This window comes from Heliangelus exortis, chromosome 20 (assembly GCF_036169615.1).
Source record: "Heliangelus exortis chromosome 20, bHelExo1.hap1, whole genome shotgun sequence".
In the NCBI taxonomy this organism is placed as follows: Eukaryota; Metazoa; Chordata; class Aves; order Apodiformes; family Trochilidae; genus Heliangelus; species Heliangelus exortis.
The window spans coordinates 1,341,652-1,360,109 of record NC_092441.1 but is presented as its reverse complement, the minus strand read 5'-3'; the positions used below and the strand labels follow the sequence as shown (position 1 = coordinate 1,360,109).

Below are 18,458 nucleotides of genomic sequence, written 5' to 3'. Positions count from 1 at the left end.
ACGATTCGGAGCAGTTTTGACTCCATGGGGTGCTTTCCAGCTGCTCCCCCCGCAAACACCCTTCCGCTCGGCGTGATTTTGCCAGACCCGAGCAAGAGGAGCGGTTGTTTGGGTTTTTTCCCCCCCAGGAGGATTGGGACATTTTTGGGGGGATGCGCAGAGCAGGGATGGCAGAGGGGACCTCAACACCCCCAGCTGCAGCCTCGCCATCCCCCTGGCAGGCAGAGCTTTAAGCAGAGCCCGCCCACCCACCCCAAAAATGCCCCATTAGCGGGAGAACCCCGAGCCTGGTCCGGTCCGGTCCCCGCCATCCTCCGCCGTCCCGTTGTCTCCCTCTAGTGCTGCCGGGTAGGGTGACACGAAACCGGGAGTGTTCCGGGAGGTCCCTTCTAAGGCAGACCCGACGGAGAGGAGACAAAGGGGGCTCGGAGAGATCCCTCCAAGCCCCCATCCCCACTCCTGGGGGGCTGAGCCGGGAAAACACCAACACCCCCCCCTCCCTCCCCTCCTCCGGTGGGGTGGTGGAGCCACAGCGGCACCCGCAGGACGCGTGGACCGGCAAAAAATAAACAAAATTATACGTATAAATTAATTATAAAAAAGATGCCTATCAACCGGCGTGGCCTGCCGGCACCGTCGCCATGGCAACGCGGCTCTGCCCCGCACAAAGATGGCGGCGCCCCGGGGCCACCCCGGAAGCGCCCTCCCCGCCCTCGCCCTTCCCTAAAATGGCGGCGGCCACGTCCGTGCGGGCCGGGCCGGTCCCGGGGGTTCGGGGAGCGGAGGCCGAAGCCCTTTTCGAAGCTCACACCGCGTCCGAGCTGCGGGCGGTGGAGCGGAAGCTGCGGGCCGACATCGAGCAGAAGCGGGAGGAGCTGAGGCAGATGGTGGGGGAGCGCTACCGAGACCTCATCGAGGCGGCCGACACCATCGCCGAGATGCGGATCAGCGCCCAGCGCCTGTTGGGGGCTGTGCGGGGGCTGCAGCGGGGAAGTCCGGCCCGACCCGCTCCCACCGTGCTGGTGAGGGGTTGGGAAAAGCCCTGGAACCTTTTTAATTTAATCCTTTTAATGATTGATGGTGTGATGGGACACGAGCCCTGTGAGGAAGGGCTGGGGGAGCTGGGGGTGTTCAGCCTGGAGGAGGCTCAGGGGAGACCTCGTCACTGTCCCCAACTCCCTGGAAGGAGGTTGGAGCCAGGGGGGGGTCGGGCTCTATCAGTCAGACAAGAGGCCATGGGCTTCAGCTCTGCTGGGGGAGGGTTAGGTTGGAAATTGGGAAAAAATTCTTTCTAGAGGGGGTGATCAGACATTGGAATGGGGTGGATTCTGCATCCCTGGAGGTTTTTAAGAAGAGTGTGGGAACCACGGGGGGAGTGGATCAAGGGTTGGACTTGGTGACCCCAGAGCCCCTTTCCAACCCAAATGATTCTGTGAATTCCTTCCTCATCCCTTCAATCCCCTCCTCATCCTTTGCTTCTCCCCCTCCAGGCTCAGTCCCCAGCTCAGGAAAGCTTTTACCGGGCAGCAGCACAGCTGAAGCTGCTGCTGGACATCCCCGAGAAGGTGTGGGGAGCTGTGGAAGCTGCCAGGTACCTGCCTGCCGCCCGCCTCCACCTCCTCGCCGGACACCTCCGGCACCAGCTCCAGCTCGACGGGCCCCGGGCCCACAGCAGCCCGGTTCTGACCCGGTTCCCCATCCTCCTGCGGCAAGTGGCGGCTGCCAGCCACCTCAGGTGAGGGGCACCCTCAGGGCAGGGCTACCAGCGGCTCCTCGGTGGCCACCGGGGAGAAGTGAGGGTGGTGGGATGCTGGGATGGGTTATCCGAGGGGGGTGGATGTGGGTTGGAGAGGGCTGGGGGCAACCTGGGCTAGCAAAAGATGGCCCTGCCCAGGGTGGGCTTTGAAGGTCCCTTCCTACCCCTGAGACCCCACAGCAACCCTAAGGTCCTGCTGCCAGCCCCGGGGCAGGAACAGCTCAGTCCTGAGTCCCTGTGTCTGGGGATAAGAACATCCCACTAAATATCCCAGTCAAACACCACAGCCACTGACTGCTGAACCCCTTCCCTGGGCAGATCCACCATCCTGCAGGAAACAAAGTGCCTGCTGAAGAGCCAGACTGCCTCAGACCAGGCAGTGGCAGAAGCCCTCTGTGCCATCATGCTCCTGGAGGACAGCTCTCCACGCCAGGCCCTGGCTGACTTCCTTCTGGCCAGGAAGTTGGCCATCCAGCAGCTCCTCAACCAGCCACACCACGGTCAGTAGAACATGCTGGATCCTTTTTTGGTTTTCTTCCCCAAGTCAGGGTAGCCCCCTTCACTTCATCTCCCTCTTGCCCCACAGAAGGGTGGGTGGGTGGGTTATTCCTTTAGAGCTCGGGATGGGGGGGATGCAGCCACCACGCTGTGTTAGCACAACAAAACACCACAAAAAACAACAGTGCTGAAGCCCATCTGCTTTGGTGAAGCCTGGGGCTGAGTCCTCTGCCCTCCAGGCCTTCTCTGGAAGCTTTCACTGGACCCTCAGGGCTGCCTGGCCTGAAAGTTTTTTCTCTGCAGGTGCAGGGATAAAAGCTCAGGTGTGTTCACTGATGGAGCTGCTAACCACCACCCTCTACCAGGCCCATGCTCTCTTCTACACCATGCCTGAAGGGATGCCCCCAGATCCCACCCTGCCCTGTGGCTTGCTCTTCTCCACCCTGGAGAGCACCACAGGCCAGCACCCAGCAGGTAACACCCAGGCAACTCCTCTCTTAGGCCTCTCCCCACCCTGGCTTCACAGGCAGGAGGTCACCTCCGTGCTGAGCTGACCCAGCCCTCTGTGCTTCCAGGGAAAGGGGGGGTTCTGGAGGAGGAGATGAAACTGAGCAGTTGGTTCAAGTACCTCCCAGAGTCTGTAGTGGGGTTCCAGCCAACCCTGAGGACCCTGGCACACCCCATCAGCCAGGACTACCTCAGAGACACGCTGCAGAAGTGGATCACCATGTGAGTGTCACCATGTTCCCCTCTGCAGGGCTCTCCCAGACACCACAGGGCTTCTGTGCCACAAACCCAAGCTCTCCTCCTTCCTTACTCCAGCCAAGCTGCTCCTTCTGCTGGTTTCTGGCCCAGCATCCCTCCTAACAGCAGTGACACTGCTGTAACAGACCCAGCAACACAAAGATATTTTCTAGAGCTCCTTTACACTGCCACAGCCTCCAGCAAACAAGCACAGAATAAATGAGAAGAAAATCCCTTACCTGGCTCCTGCTCCAGCACCTCCTTTCTCTTCTCTGCCTTTCCCTGAGCTGTCTGGGGGCAGCCAGACCCCTTTTATAGAGGTGCCAGCTCCACCCCTTCCCACTTTGCCTTTGACCCCTTGATGGGGTCAGCCCCACTGCCCCTTAACATCCTCATCAGCCCTGATGGGCCAGCTGGTCCCTGCCAGCAGCTGCAGCCCCCACAGGGTGCTCCCTGGCCATGGGATGTTTCCCCAGCCCTTCCCAGAGCCCCCCCCACCCTTCCAGCATTCCTTGGGTGCCATCCTCTTGGAGTTGACACCCACCACAGCCCAGGGTTCCTCCCAGTGGCTTTCCTGCAGGACTCTGGTGTGGGATGTGAGAGGAAAAGGTCCCCTCAGCCCTGCTGGAAGAGCCTCTGCCCAACAGACGGAGAATTCCCCCACCTCAGTGCAGCTCATCTGCTCTGCTGCTTCCCAGGGGCTGCAGCTGAGCCTCTCAGACTGAGGGGAAAAAAACCATTGCTTTCAGGTGCAGTGAGGACATCAGGGCTGGGGTCAGCAGCCTGCTGGTCTACGTGAAGAGCATGAAGGGCCTGGCAGGGATCCGTGATGCTGTCTGGGAGCTGCTGACCAGTGAGTCCATCAGCCAGAACTGGGAGGCCCTGTGCCAACGCCTCTTGCACAAAACTGCTTCCTTCTGGGAGGACCTGCTGCAGCAGCTCTTCCTGGACAGGCTAGAGGTGAGTGGCCTTGCTCTCTGCTCCCTCTTGACATCACTATTTGAGTCTGGAGAAGAGGAGGCTCAGGGGAGACCTCATCACTCCCTACAACTCCCTGAAAGGAGGTTGGAGCCAGGGGAGGGTTGGGCTCTGCTCCCAAGTAGCTACCAGTAAGACAAGAGGCCATGGGCTTAAGCTCTGCCAGGGGAGGGTTAGGTTGGGTATTAGGAAGAAATTCTTTCCAGAGAGGGTGATCAGGCCTTGGGATGGGCTGCCCAGGGAGGGGGTGGATTCTGGAGGATTTTTAGAAGAGTCTGGGAACCACGAGGGGAGTGGATCAAGGGTTGGACTTGATGATCCCAGAGCTCCTTTCCAACCCAAATGATTCTGTGATCTCCAGCAGCCCACTGGTTCCTGGTAGCAGCACTAATTAAGTATTTTAACTGCCAGGGAGCACACATAAAAGTTTTTCTTTTTCTTTCCTTTTTTCCTCCCGATTCTCCAGACACTGACCAAAGAAGGGTTCGACTCCATCTCAAGCAGCTCCAAACAGCTTCTCACTTCAGCCTTGCAGGAACTGGAAGTCCAGCCCAGCACTTCTGGGCTGAGCAGGCAGATCCAGCTGGAACACAACGTGGCTCTGTTCCTGTGGTCAGAGAGCCCCGGGGACCTTCCCCCCGACGCCGCCTGGGTCAGCGTGGCCAACCGTGGCCCCCTCCCCAAGAGCGGCCTCTCCATGAAGGCCCAGGCCCTCACGCCCTGCCTGCAGAGCTTCTGCTCAGCCTTGGACTGGAAGCTGAAGGACAAGCTGGACGATCTCCTCTTCTACCTTCCCCCTGACTCCCCAGAGCCCAGGGAAGCAGCTCCCCCGCCCTCCGCCTTCGACCGCTACGGGGACGCGGGCAGGGTGGAGGAGCTGCTCCGACAGCACTGCCTGGGCTGCATCCAGCACCTCCTGGGCTGCCTCCGGGAGGAGCTCCGGACTGCCCAGAGCCTGCTGGGGACTCAGGGGGACGTTCCCAACGATCCCAAGCTCAACGCTGTCCTATTCATGGCCAGGCTGTGCCAGGCGCTGAGCGAGCTCTGCCCTCACCTGCAGCGCTGTGTCCTGGGCAGGGGGGGCAGCACCCAGACCCTGCTGAGGGAACCCCGCTCCGCCAAGAAGCTGGGGAAAGGGAAAAGCCAAGAAATGAGCCCCGTGCAGGCCAAGTGGCAGGAGGTGAAGGCAGAGCTCCTGCAGCAGAGCCTGTCTGCTTACCAGATCTGGAGCTCGGCTGTCACCAAAGTAAGGAGCTGCTTTTCTTGTCACAGCTGCTTCCCGCGTGGGCTGTGGCTCCCTGCAGCCTGTGCTGCTGCCACGGTGCTCGTGGGACAGGGACAGGGACACCCTGCCCACAGGGACAGGAGGTGGTGGCAGCCCAGAGGTGGTATCCAGTGGGAAGGTCTCCAGAAGACTGACCTGGGGTGGAGCAAGGGGACCAGAGAATCCCAGACTGGTTTGGGTTGGAAGGGACCTTAAAGATCACCTCATTCCAACCCCCTGCCCTGGGCAGGGACACCTCCCACCAGACCAGGCTGCTCCAAGCCCCATCCAAACCCCCAGGGATGTGTGAGCAGGAGCAGGCTGTCCATCCTTTGGTCCTTCTGTTGGAGCTGTGACTGGGAGCTTTTGTGTTCTCCACTCCAGGCTCTGGTGCAGTCCTTCAGCCACACGTTGCTGCTGGACACAGCTGGCTCTGTCCTGGCTACAGCCACAAACTGGGATGAAATTGAAATTCAGGAGGAGACTGAGGCTGGGAACAGTGTAACATCAAAGATCCGGCTGCCTGCGCAGGTATGAGAAACATCCTGGGGGAAAATGCAGAGGAATGATCTGCAGGGGGGGAGCAGAGTGCTGGTTTGCAAAGCTGCTGCTAGTTTGACAAGGCTGCCCTGCTGAGCAGTGTGCCTGGTGCTGGGAACAGAGGGCACCAGTGCTCCTATTTACTGTTGGAGATACTCAGCTTCTAAGAACAGAGGTCAGAGGAAGGAAATGAGAGAACTGCTGCTGTATGTTCCAATGAATGAGATGGGCCCAGATCCTGTAGAACTGAGCCAAAGAAGGACTTGGGCCTGGTTTGTACACAGAGGCCCCCAGGAGAGAGATTTGATGGAACCTGGATGCACTGAAGGACAGGGCTGCAGCAGGGGGATTGGGCAAAGCTCAGGAGACCCAGCAGCTGCCCTGGGGTGTGGAGTGACACAGAGGTGACAATTGTGGAGGGAGAGGAGGGCCAGGGCAAGAGCAAGTTCTGTGTTTGCAGGGTACAGGAGGGGCTGGCCAGGTTTGTAGTGAACCTGAGAAAGGGGAATTTTGTTGATTTTGGAGGAAAAAGCAGCTGAGTAGCTCCCAGCAGAAGAACAAGGGAGTAACTGCAGAGGCCAGGGAGTGGGTGGGGACAGAAAAGGCCCAGGCAGTCCTGTTCTGAGGACACTCAGGTGAACACCTCTGGTAAAAATTCTTGTGGGACTTTGAGAACCACAGCAAATGCCTGGTGTGTCAGCAAAAAGGTGTGAGGTGCCTTAGCCATGCTGTGTGGGGGCACATAGGTCTGAGACTCAGAGCTTTGTGAGAAAGTAGGAAGCTGCCAGCAGGAGAACCCAAGTGATGCTGTGCTGCTGAGAAAGTTAATGCTGTTTACAGACCCCAGGGAACTAACACAGCTTTCCTAAACAGCCCTCCTGGCATGTCCAGTGCCTCCTCTTCAGCCTGTGCCAAGAGGTGAACCGGGTGGGTGGTCACACTCTTCCCAAAGTCACCTTGCAGGAGCTGCTGAAGACCTGCATGGCAGAAGTGCTGAGTGCCTATGAAAAGCTCATGGAAGAGAAGCAGGAGAAGGTACAGGATCAGCCCTCACTCCAGCTGGGGGGACATGGGAGGGTCACTGGGGACAGGAAAGATCTGGGTGAGTCTCTTTTTCCTCTGCCCCCCAGAAAACTGAGCCAAGAATGGCTCAGGCAGCAGCTGGCACGCTGGGACGGTTCCTTAGGGGGGGCTGTGTCTTGGGGCTGCTGTTTTTAAACATTTCCCCTGAAGCAGCCCTTGGAGCCCTCTCTTGGTGCCAGTGAGCAGCCCATTCCTGCCTCCTCTTTGCAGAGAGCAGGTGCCTTCCCCATGACCCAGAACAGAGCTCTGCAGCTCCTCTACGACCTGCGGTACCTGAGCAGCATCCTGGTGGCAAAGGGCGAGGAAGGAAAAGCCAGCAGGATGAGACATGACTCCAGGTGTGCTGGGCTTCAGCTGTGGGGCTCTAAAAGGGTTTAAAATCCAGGAGGATCCCTCGGGAGCAGGGCAGTGCAGACACAGGTCTCTGATATCTTCACCCACACTGAGCTTGTCCTCGAAATAGAGAGGGAGGGGCGGGATCCTGCAGCACAGAGCTTGGAGACGGCGGGCTGGTCCCCCCTGCTTCCATCCACACTGTGTCCAGATGGTGGCAGGGATATTCTGGAGAGAACAGCTAAGCCTCCACCCAGGGGTTAAGGAAAACCTTGTGTGTGCTCAGCCTGAGAGCTGAGGCAGCTCTGAGTGGTGCCACGGGGAGAAGGTTCCTCTTCAGCAGCTGCTGGAGGTTGTGTAATTGCAGGAAGCCCTTGAGGCAGCTGCTGTTCTGCTGAGTAATTCCTGGTTTGCTCAGGGAAAATCCCTCACTGTGTTGGAAGGGCCAGTGAAACCCTGACAGGGCTCTGCTCTGCTCTGCTTGCAGGATGGAGAAGGTGACAGATTTCCTGGAGGGACACATTGATCCCTTCGACCTGGACGTGTTCACTCCCCACTTGAACAGCAACCTGAATCGGCAGGTTCAGAGAACCTCTGTGAGTTGGAGGAGGAGGAAGGGATGGATCAGGAAGCAGGGCTGCAAACCACATTTGGAAGGGTGGCCAGGCTGGCTTCATAAACTGCTTAATGGCTCGAGATAACCACTGGCACTTCTCAGAAGCAGGAAATTATTTAATGCCAGCCAAAGATAAGAGGAGCTTGCTGAGCTCCATCCTGCCTGGAGTGAAATAGTGCTGGAACAGGGCTAGAACTCAGCTGTGGTGATAAGGAGCAGTGCCAATGAAAAGCAAGAGTGAAGAGGGGGAAGGGAGACACTTCAAACTTAAAACCAACCATTAGACCTTGCCCCCAAATACCCACAGCTCCTTCTTGCCCTCCAGGTTCTCTTTGGCTTGCTGACCGGGACAGAGAACCAGTACACGGGCCGGAGCAGCACCCCCAGCTCCCAGGAGCTCCACAACATCTTGCCTTTAGCATCCAGCCAGATCAGGTGAGGTCCTCGGCTCTCCTGTGCCTTCTCCTGGCTCTTTGGGAACTTCCCTGTGACCTCCCACATTTCCTTCTCCCATCTCTGAAGGTTTGGACTCCTGCCCCTGAGCATGTCGAGCTCACGGAAGAGCAAATCTGCTGCCAGGAGCACAGAAAGGGTTCAGGTCAGTACAGCTTCTTGCAGGGCTCCTTCTCCCACCAACACTAGAGCTAGAGAGGAAAGAAGAAAGTAGCCAAACAGTTAACATTTAACCTGATTTTTATTTTGGGTAAAATGAGAGAACCAGCACAGTGTGGGGTGGTTTGGATTTCCCCCTGACCTTCACCAAAACCACCTGGGAGCCCCTGCAGCCCTGGGGCTCACTGCTCTGTGGTACCAGCCAGGCAATAACCACCAGGAGAAGGCAGTGAACACTTAAACAGCTGGGGCATTTTGAGATCAAAGCATAAAAGTTCATTTAAAGATGGCTGTGAGAAAGATCAAAGGATTCCAGCTAATTCTCTGACCTCCTTTCCAGTGGGATGCTGACCTTTAACTCCTGATGAAGGCTGCTTGGGTATTGAAGCCTGTGTGCACAGAGTGGCTTGCTTGCTTCTCTTGCAAAGGCTCTGTCTTGTCCTGTTCTGAGTTTTAGCACTCAACAAACCATTCTGTTGCTTCATCTCCCCCAGTTTACAACATCTGCTTCAATGGAGTTCTCTGTGCTGAGGTCTGAGAGGGGCAGGGAACACCTCACTGCCCCAGGAAGCTGTAATGAACACCCCAATAACCCATCTGTGGTGATGCCTTTTCTGGGATGGAAGAGCCTGGTTTGATCCAAGCAGAGATGCAGATGTTTCCTCTGCAGCTTCCCACAATTCAGCAGCATTAAGGATCAGGCAGAGCACGGGGGCTGTTGAAAAGCCCAAAGCTTGGCAGTGAGGGTGTCCTTCCCCTCTCATCCCTCAGCTGTGGTGGTGTGGAAGTGTGCAGTGATGTTTGGCTCACTCCTGTTGCTCCCCTCTCCTGCTGTGGTGGCACAAACACACACACACACACACAAAAACACAGACACAGACAGACAGACACAGACAGACAGACACAGACAGACAGACACAGACAGACAGACAGACAGACAGACAGACACAGACAGACAGACAGACAGACAGACAGACACAGACAGACAGACAGACAGACACAGACAGACAGACAGACAGACACACACAGACAGACAGGCACACACAGACAGACAGGCACACACAGACAGACAGGCACACACAGACAGACAGGCACACACAGACAGACAGACAGACACAGGCACACACAGACAGACAGACAGACACACACACACACAGACACACACACACACAGACACACACAGACACACACACACCTACCTGTGTTCAGTGCCAGCCACACTTCTCAGCATCCCTGGCAGATGCTTGCACCTTCTTTTAGGCTAAAACACTTCAGGAGAGGTTCAAGTCCATACTTCCCCCAGAACAGCTCCCTGTGAGGGCACCAGCTGTGCTTCTGCCCTGCTGGCATCCCCTTGCTCTGGGAGCAACAGCTCCTTTCCTGCAGGTGAAGAACTTCTGCCAAGTTCCCTGGTGCTGGCAGCAAGGTGCTGCTGCCTCCCCCAGCTGCCCCTGCTCCTCACTGCCCTGGGGCTCCCAGCTGAAGATGCCTCAGCAGAGCTGTTCTGATGCAGTCCTCACCTCCTTGCAGCTCCTGTAGATGAGGGTGTGGAGGGGGTGACAGCCAAGCTGCAGCAGCTCCTGAGGGGTTCTTTCTTCCAAACTGAGCAGGTTCCCAGCCCTGGGCTGACAAGAGCAGAGGACGAGGCCTCACGCCCTGGCTCACTCTTCAGGCAGCTCCTCACTGAGGAGGAGGACACAGCTGCACCTTCTCTCTTCAAGCTGGGGTGGCTCTCGGGCATGACCAAGTGATGCAGTTGAAAATAAAAAGTTTGGCTGTGTAGTTGTCTTGATGCAGGATGTTTCTCTTCCCTGGGCAGGGATCAGGCCCAGCTCAGCACTGGCCTTGCCTCCGGCTGCTGGAACAGAGGGGGTGCCAGTCCTTCACTTCCTGTTCCTTAGGAGCTGTTAACCTTAAAGTCAAAAAAGAAGAAAAAAAAACCAACAACCAAACAACCTACACACTGTAACAGAAAACATTTCACAGCTAAAAATGGGCACTGGAGCAACATCACCCCAAAACACCTTCAGAAAGCCCTCCCCAGCCTACTCTCCTTTCTCCACAGGCACCTGACATCCCAGCTCCAGCTGCCCAACCTTTCCAGCTTCTAGTTCCACATTTATTTGGGTTTTTTTTTCAGTACTGCAGCAATAAAGATCAGGCAAGATAAGGCTCCTTGCATGCCAGGCTGGGTGGAAAGTTCCCAGCCAGAGCATTTCTAGAGGACTTCAGGGACAGCCCCTGTTCTTCCTGTCTGATTCCCTCTAAATGCTCAAAAGAATTCTGCTGCCAAATCATTTTTTACTAGTTTATTGAAATTAAAAAAAAAAAAAAAAAAAAAAAAGACTTATAAAACTGAAGATGGATGTTGGAGAGGACTTTACAGAAAGCAACAAATTGCTAACAAACAGATTAGGCAGTCGATTGGAATTGGACATTTTGCAATCCTATAACACAGATGTGGGTTCCTCAGTCTCCTCTTGCCACGTACTTTATAACCACCCCGAAAAGAATCCTATAAAAATTGCTTCAAAGCCCCTTTTGCATTGCAATAGTGCAGCAAACCACAAGTAAACAATTTCCTGTTAACCTGTTATTCCAAATATAGACTGAAAAGGCAACAGGCGTTTTGTGCAATTCCATTTTAACAAACTTTTAGGTTGAAATATCAAATCTACACAGTGCTGTCCCTTCACAGAAGGCAGGGAGCTGCTGGTGCATCATGTGGGGAGGCGTCCCCTGCTCTGTAGGCTGTGGAAATGTGCCTCCTTCAGGATCTGGTTGATGTGGAAGTAGGGGCCTTGGCTTAGTGCAGACTGCTCGTGGAAGGGCTGAGAGGAGACAGGGCTGGATCCTGCAATCCTGGGGTTCAGGCTGCTCTCTGCACCACAGGCTGGGTCAGGGCTGTTGATGCTGCTGCTGCTACAGCTGCTGCTGCTGCTGCTGCCACTATCGCTGCTGGAGGACTGAGACAGAGAGAAAGTTAACACCAGAGTCACAGGGTTGTGTCCAGCACCAAGCCCCTGGGGTAAGCAAACCTCCTGAGTCCCTCCCTTCCAGACCTCCAGGCTCACCTGATGCCCAAACACAAACCCACCCACTGCTTTCCTGGCATTCCTGGCTTCCCTCACTGCCAGCACGTGGGAAGGAGGAGCAATCCTTCCCCCACAGGTCCCCTGACCTCCAGGACATTGCATTTCAACCTTCTTCCCAGCTCTAAGCCCCCCAGCTCTGCCCCAAGACCCACTGCAGCACTAGTGAAGTTTGCTGAGTTCCCCTGAGAGCTGGGAAGTAAAGCCCAGGGGAGGTGCAGTGGAGGTGTGAGCAGGGGCAGGGCAGGAGGAACACTGCTCACTGCTGCTCTGCCAGATGTTAAGCACCATGCAAAGCAGTTTCCAGCCTTCCTGAAGTGAGGTCTGCAGTTACAAACACAGCTCCGTGCCCATTTTAAGTCTCTGAGCACCCTGGTACCACACACAACCACTCCTCCTCCCAGTTCAGCAGCAGCAACACAAACTGGGGGTTTTTCTGTAACAATTTACTCAAGGGGGCAGTGCAAGAGCAACAGGCACTGAGGTTCCAAAGAGGGAACTGATGGTTTGGGTCTCCTGGGTTTGCCAGCAGTTAGGGTAAACACAGAAATGACTGGGAGAAAAATCAACATTTTCAGTGCTTCAAAGACATAAAACTGTTTGGTTTACACCATTTTTAGGGCTGGTAATGAAAAGTTCCATTGGTTACAGCTGAAATATTTCATTGCTGTGTGATATTTTGTTGAAGGCAAGACTGCAAAACTTTAGGTGCTGAAGACCCAGAGGAGGCTGCACTGCCACCCTGCAGGGAGGGAACTCACAAAAGCAGCTCAAAGGAAAACACATGTTTTTTCTAAGTCTGAAACTAAAAGCACAAAAGTCAAAGCTTGGTGGCCACAGGGGGAAGGCAACAAATTTAGAGCAGCCCTCAGTAATTCCAACACCCAGCACCACATCCAGAAGGCCTCACTTTGGAATGAATAAATCTGAAGAATGGTGCAAGCTGCACCCAACCCATCTGTCAACAAGCAGTGAGGAAGAACCTGAGGATCAGAGGGGGACAACATCTCAGTGCTGAGTGGAAACCCCCCCTCCATCCCAGCACTGATTCCACAATTGCTCGTGACAACTGGGGCACAAAAATTCCCTTGTTTGGTAAGCCACAAAAGGGAAAAAAAAAAACAAAACCTAAAATAAAAGAAATGCTTCAGCTGTAGTAAAGCAAGCAAGGCAGTGAGGTGTGCTGGGGGGTGAGGTTCGGGCAGGAGGGAACAAGAGAAGCTCTCCTGAGGGAAGCAGCAGATCCAGCTACACCTCCAGCTCCTTTTCCTGCGTTTGGTGAAGCTGGAGAGGGAGCAGCTCCAGGAGGAGAGGGGGAGCCAGGGAGCAGTGCCCAGAAGCACAACCACTGCAATGCTGAGCAGCTCAGAGCAGCCTTGGAGAGGAACCCACCGCACAGGACACTTTGTTGCCTTTTTGCCTGGCTTCCTTGGGGCTTTTCACCGCCACTTTCTGAAAATCAAGGTGAAAAAGGGAAGTGAGAACCTGGGATTGCTCCCTGCTGCCCTTCCACATAGCAACAAGCACTTCCAGAGCTGTTAGTAATGATTGTTTTGTGCTAAGCTTTGTTTCTTTGGGGGTTTTTTTTGGTTTTGTTTTTTTTTTTTAGGAACAAGGTCAGTGTCCTGGGTGCTTCCTGCACCTCAGGCTGTGGCAGCTCTGCTTCCTCAGACCCTCTTTATTTCCATTTCTCTAAGGCAAAAATTCACTAAGCAGGTGAACCCCATGGACTGCCCAAACCATGTCAGAGACCCACCTACCATTGCCCCAGGCTGTGGTGCACATTCTGAGAGGCATTTGGACTACAGTCAGACAGAACAAACAAACAAACAAAAAAAAAACCAAACAAAAAGAAATCTTTAAAAGCCACCATGGCAGCAGTGACAGGCAGCTACAACCAGACACAGCTTCAGGTGGAAAGGTGCAAAGGGGGAGCAGCCCAAGGAGATTTTTATGAGAATTTTGGAGCATCAAAGAGGCAGCTGCAGACTTCAGCCCCTCTCCACATCACCCTGAGCAGCCAGAGAGGTTTTAAATCATTCCCAAACCCCAGGCTGAGTGTGTTCATCTGGTGATCACCATCTGGTGGGCTGGGAGGTGGCATCTCAACCATCCACGACTTAAGGAACTTAAGAACCTGACCCTGCTGCTCTCAAAAGCTTCAGGGTGACCTGGACAGAGGTGTCAGCTGGGTTTAAGCAGAGCTGGAGATCATCCCCTCCCTAAGAGCCATGCAGTGGGGTGGCTGTGACAGAGCAAAACTTGGATGGGAGAGAAGTGCTGAAAAAGGCTCCTGACAGCCACACAGAGGAACCACCTGAAAAAAAAAAAGGAGGTTTTAGGGCAGAAAGCTGCTCAGGAAGGAAAAGGGCTGAACAGAACACTGCAGGCTCCCTTCTTTCTCATGGAAAATCAGAGCAAAGGGCTCCTCATTCCTGGCTCCCCAGGCTGCAGAGCTCATGATTCCCAAGAGGGATCCCCAAGCAGCTCTGCCTGCCAGGAGAGCAGGAAGGGCTTTTCCTGCCTAAGTGAGGAGCAGGGAACACAACACAGGTGACCTCCTGCTGAGGGGAGGGAAATTCTCTGCTTCAGTGGGCTGTGAACCCTCTGCTGGGGGTCCAGCCCAGCCCCTCCATCACCTGGCAGCTCCTGGGGGGCTGTCACTGCTCCAGCTCCGTGGCAGCTCCAGGAGGAGCAGGAACTGCAGATGGGCTCAGGAGTTTGCTCAGAAGCTGGTGGAGACTGAGGAGAAACCTCTGCTTCCCTCCTGGAAAAATCAGAGCCAGGGATGCTGCCTCCATACCCTGGATGAAGGACAACCCAGTGGGAGCAAACAGCACCATCCTGTTAATCCTTTATCCTCCTGAGCATCCAACTGAGCTCATGTGAGCAGGAGTGAGGAGCAGCCTCACAGAACAGCCCATGGCTGACCTGTCTCTAAGACCAAAAAAAAAAAAGAAAAAGAATCTTTCATCTTACACATCTTTCTGTCAGGGAGGAAGAACAAGACCTGGAAAAAAAAATATAAAAATGGAAAGAGATGGTGACAAAAAAGCAAGCTCAGGGTTAGTTCCACAGCCTGGTTTGCAAACTGAGGTCATGGTCTGGGGTAAAGCAGAGAGAAAAGAGCTTGGAGCTGGAGGGGGCAAAGGAACCTCTGCTTTAGGGAGTGCTCCACAAAAAGCTGGAGTGTGGGTGCTCTCAGATGAAAAGCAATTCTCTCCTCATGTACCCCTTGGGGGTACCAATTGCTCCTCCTCCCCCCCTTCTCTCCTAGCTCAATATCCTGAAGGTACTGAGGGTCTCTCACCTGCAGCAGGACACGGCAAAGAATCAGGAAAGTGACTCAAAGGGTTACAAACTGCCCAGAATTTCCATCAGTGCCACCAGTGGGAAGCACTCCTGCACTGTGAGCACAAGAATGTCTCCCTGTGGCACAGGAAATCCTGACAGAAACAACTGATTTCACCCCGTGGCTCAGCTCTCTGGGCATGCTCAGCTCAGTGACCCTGCTCAGCAGGAAAGGGAAACAAAACAAACCCCAAAAAGCTCTGCTCACCAGCAGGCAGCACTGTGAGGTCTGAGCTGGGGCAACTCAAAGCACAGCCCCCCCAGCTCCAGTGTCCCCAGGGACACTCCTGTTGTGCAGCTGGGGGTGTCAGGAGCAGCTCTGTGCTCTGCAGGGCATGCAGGAAGCAGGAGGCTCAGGGTTAGCCCTGGGGATGGGGTGGGGTGGGGTGGGTGCTGCTGGGCAGACAGAGTTAGGGACAGAGCTGAGGTCACCCCCTGGTGAGGCCACCACAGGACACTTCCCCATTCCTGCATTTTAGCAGCCAGGTGCTGACAGGACAAGCAGAGGTGCTTCAGCCACTCACCATGAAGGCTTTTTCCTGAGAGCCTTAATTTCATTACTCCTACTCCAATCCCTTGTTCCACACTAACTTCTTCCTCCTCCTCCTCCTCCTCCTGCCACAAAGCTCCTTTAGCCATTAACTACTCTACACAGCAGAGGTGTTTAACCTGTTGGACAAGTGGGGCAGTGTCAGAGGGAGAGCAGCTCCTGAGGGTTCTACCCCTCAGACCCCAGCCCAGCCCTGCAGGAAGGAGCCAGGGGAACAGCAGCACAGCAGATTCCTCCCTGGGGAACACTCAAACCTCTCCTTTTCCACCAGTGACCCTCACCCCAGCCAGGTGGGAGGTTTCCCCCAGGAAAGGAGCAGTGGGATGCAGAGCTCTGGCTGGATTTAAGTGTCAGTGTAAAGGGGAAGCCTTTCCCCTGGCATGGAAACAGAAACACAGAACATTTCCTGCAGCCCAAGCCCATGGAGCACTGCTGGGATGCCCTGGTTCATCATCACTCCTTGCAGCCAATCTGCAGAGGGCTGGGGGAAAAAAAAAAACCAACCCAAAACACCAACAAGGATATTTCCATAAGCAGAAAAAAACTTCAATCCATGTTGTTAACTTCCAGGGACTGCAAGCAGAAGGGGGGCTCTGCTCTGCATGTTCATGCTCTTGTCCAGGGCTGTTTGGCAGCAGTGCCAGCCAGGTGTGAGCACAGCAACACCCAGGTGGTGATGAACACAGGGAACAGCCCAGGAAACCTGGCACCAGCTTGGAAATCAGCATTTTTAATCTTTTTTTCCTTAAAGAACTCTCCCAGCTAGCACAGCCTGCACCATCCTGGAACATCTGTCACCTCAGCAAGGAGAGAAGCAGGGACAGTTTATCCCATGGCCATGACAAACAGGAGCAGAAACTCAATCCCTGAGTCCAGGTGGCTCAGCTGTGACCCAGTGAGCCTGGATTCACCCCCCTGCTCTGGCAGAGCCTTTTTCACACACCAGACAACAGCTCTGCCTGCAGCACAGGGGGCTTGGGGACCTCCTCCCACCAGTGACCACTTCCACCTCAGGAGATGAGCAGGGGGCCAGGGGAGGTGACCCCTTGTGACCTTGTCCTCCCCTCACTTGTTCAGGGGTCACACACCTCATCTGGGCACCAAAGCTCCAAGAGGCACCACATGTCCTTGCTGTGGCTTCCCTTGGGTGCTGGGCACCAGGATTTGAAAGGCATCACCAGGAATATCCAGGCAGGAGGGAACCAGGCTCAGGGGCAAACGTGCTGAGTCCCAAACCACATCCCCCCAGGTTCCCAACCCCTCTCGTGCCTCCTGGCCTCACACACAGAGCCAAATAAATCACATTTCAGGTGGTCCCATCCACTCCCTCCATTCAGCACCAAATGAAAAGGGAATTTGCCCAGGGAGGTTCTCACCTCAGTGTCCCAGGAGTCCTGCAGCACAGAGTTCCTGGTGCTACGTTTGCTCTGGGGCACGTGCCCATCCTCCTCAGGGCCATTCCTCCTCCTCTTCCTGATGGAGAGGAGAAAAAAAAAAAGAAACCAAACACATTATCAGCTTGCTGACAAACCTCCTGAGTTGTTCCCCAAGGGCAACTCTGCCAAGCCAGCAGGAAAACCTGATAAATTCCTGAAGGATGGATCCAAACCCCTGAGAGACAAAACCACCCCAGAGCTGCCAGGCTGGGGCTGCAGGGAGAGGGGCTGAGCACCTTCCCAAAGAAACCCCTGTGACAATCCTCAGCCTTGCAACTGCTCCCAAAACTCAGGAACAGCTGAAAAGCAGCTTCCAGTGCCTTCCAGTGACACCCAACAGGCTGAGAAAGGTCCCCAGGGCAGTGGCAGTGACCACACTCCCACTAAATCCTCAGCTCCCCCCTCCTGCTGCCCCCAAGCTGCAGCTGCAGCCCCAGCCAGGCTCTGTCCCAGCAGGACAGGAGGTTTTGTCCCAGAGCAGCAGAGGGAAAGCCCCTTCCCAGTGCCTCCCCTGGGGATCTCAGTGCTCTCCGGGGCAGAATTCAGCAGGATTCCTGCACTCCAACCCCTCTCACTCACCCCAGGATTTAACACTAATTTAAAGCCTCCTTTCCCAGGGCACAACCTCCAGCACCGTTCCCAACGCAGGGCAGAGCTGGGCTGGGTGACTGAAACCCAACGCATCCCCAGCTGAGTCAAAGCAGCCCGGAGTGTGGCATTTCTCACACAGAAGCTGCTGCACCAGACTCAGCTCTTGCTCCACGCCCACGGAGCAGGAGCTGCCTCATCCCGGGGGTGCCCACGGACTCTCCACCACATCCCCCCCTCCCCCAGCACCTCCGAGGAGACGTTTTCCTCCTCATTCCCTATTTGTTTCCGTCTCCTCCAGACTCCTCCTTTCCCGATCCTCTGCAGCCCCTGGGAAACAGCCCCAAACCCCCCTCCCACGTCACAACCGCGGGTGGGCACAGCCCGGATCCTCCACGCTCCCTTCTGCTTCCCCCCCCCCCCCCCCCAGGCTCTGCCTCCCCCTCCCATCCCCCCCAGGCCCAGCGATGCCCCTCGAACCCCCCAAATCCTTCGCCCCTTTCCCAGCCCAAAGCTCCCCCCGCCCCGCTACACCCGGAGCCTCCTTCCCCCCCCGTAACCCCTTCCCGGGACCCGGGGGCCGCTCTCCCCGGTGCCCGCACGGTGCCCCCCCGGTACCGGCACGGCCCGGGGCTCCGTGCCCAGTCGCCGCCTCCCCCCGCCCCCATGCCCGGTCCCTCACCTCTGCCTCGCTCCCCGCTCGCTGGGCAGCGGCTGCCGGCAGCTCATGGCGGGATGGGGCGGCCCGGGGCGGGGGGAACGCGGGGCTGTGTGGCGGGGTTGGGTTGCGGCCTTCCCTGCGCTGCCCGGCCCTGCGCGGCCGGGACCCGCGGTGCTTCCTTCCTTCCCTTCCCTTCCCCCCCGTTCCGTTCCGTTCCGTTCCGTTCCGTTCCGTTCCGTTCCGTTCCGTTCCGTTCCGTTCCCGCCGCTTCCGCCGCCGCTGCCGCCGCCGCCTCCCTCTGCGCCTGCGCAGCTCCCGATCTGGGCCGGCCACGCCCCCCCTCACGTCACTGAGCG

General features: G+C 56.0%; 2 protein-coding genes across 5 annotated transcripts; one reads left to right on the top strand and one right to left on the bottom strand.

The window, feature by feature from the left end:
- The first annotated feature begins 624 nt into the window (after positions 1-624).
- On the top strand, positions 625-11,045 carry COG1 (component of oligomeric golgi complex 1). 3 transcript variants are annotated; one of them, XM_071763793.1, is made up of 15 exons: positions 625-1,022; positions 1,491-1,735; positions 2,075-2,256; positions 2,558-2,728; positions 2,830-2,983; positions 3,748-3,958; positions 4,443-5,222; positions 5,625-5,771; positions 6,654-6,815; positions 7,074-7,201; positions 7,684-7,792; positions 8,138-8,247; positions 8,335-8,410; positions 8,765-8,803; positions 10,035-10,204. In XM_071763793.1, the coding sequence occupies exons 1-14, from the start codon at positions 642-644 to the stop codon at positions 8,780-8,782; spliced, it is 2,874 nt and encodes a 957-aa protein (XP_071619894.1). In that variant the 5' UTR covers positions 625-641; the 3' UTR covers positions 8,783-8,803; positions 10,035-10,204. The 3 variants fall into 3 exon arrangements, with proteins under 3 accessions (XP_071619894.1, XP_071619892.1, XP_071619893.1); XM_071763791.1 differs by lacking the exon at positions 8,765-8,803 and having other exon boundaries at positions 10,035-11,045; XM_071763792.1 differs by lacking the exon at positions 8,765-8,803 and having other exon boundaries at positions 2,564-2,728.
- On the bottom strand, positions 10,719-18,378 carry VCF1 (VCP nuclear cofactor family member 1). 2 transcript variants are annotated; one of them, XM_071763795.1, is made up of 4 exons: positions 18,124-18,378; positions 16,794-16,890; positions 12,909-12,968; positions 10,719-11,390 (listed from the first exon to the last, which is right to left on the bottom strand). In XM_071763795.1, the coding sequence occupies exons 1-4, from the start codon at positions 18,168-18,170 to the stop codon at positions 11,145-11,147; spliced, it is 450 nt and encodes a 149-aa protein (XP_071619896.1). In that variant the 5' UTR covers positions 18,171-18,378; the 3' UTR covers positions 10,719-11,144. The 2 variants fall into 2 exon arrangements, with proteins under 2 accessions (XP_071619896.1, XP_071619897.1); XM_071763796.1 differs by lacking the exon at positions 12,909-12,968 and having other exon boundaries at positions 18,124-18,377.
- Positions 18,379-18,458: the final 80 nt, after the last annotated feature.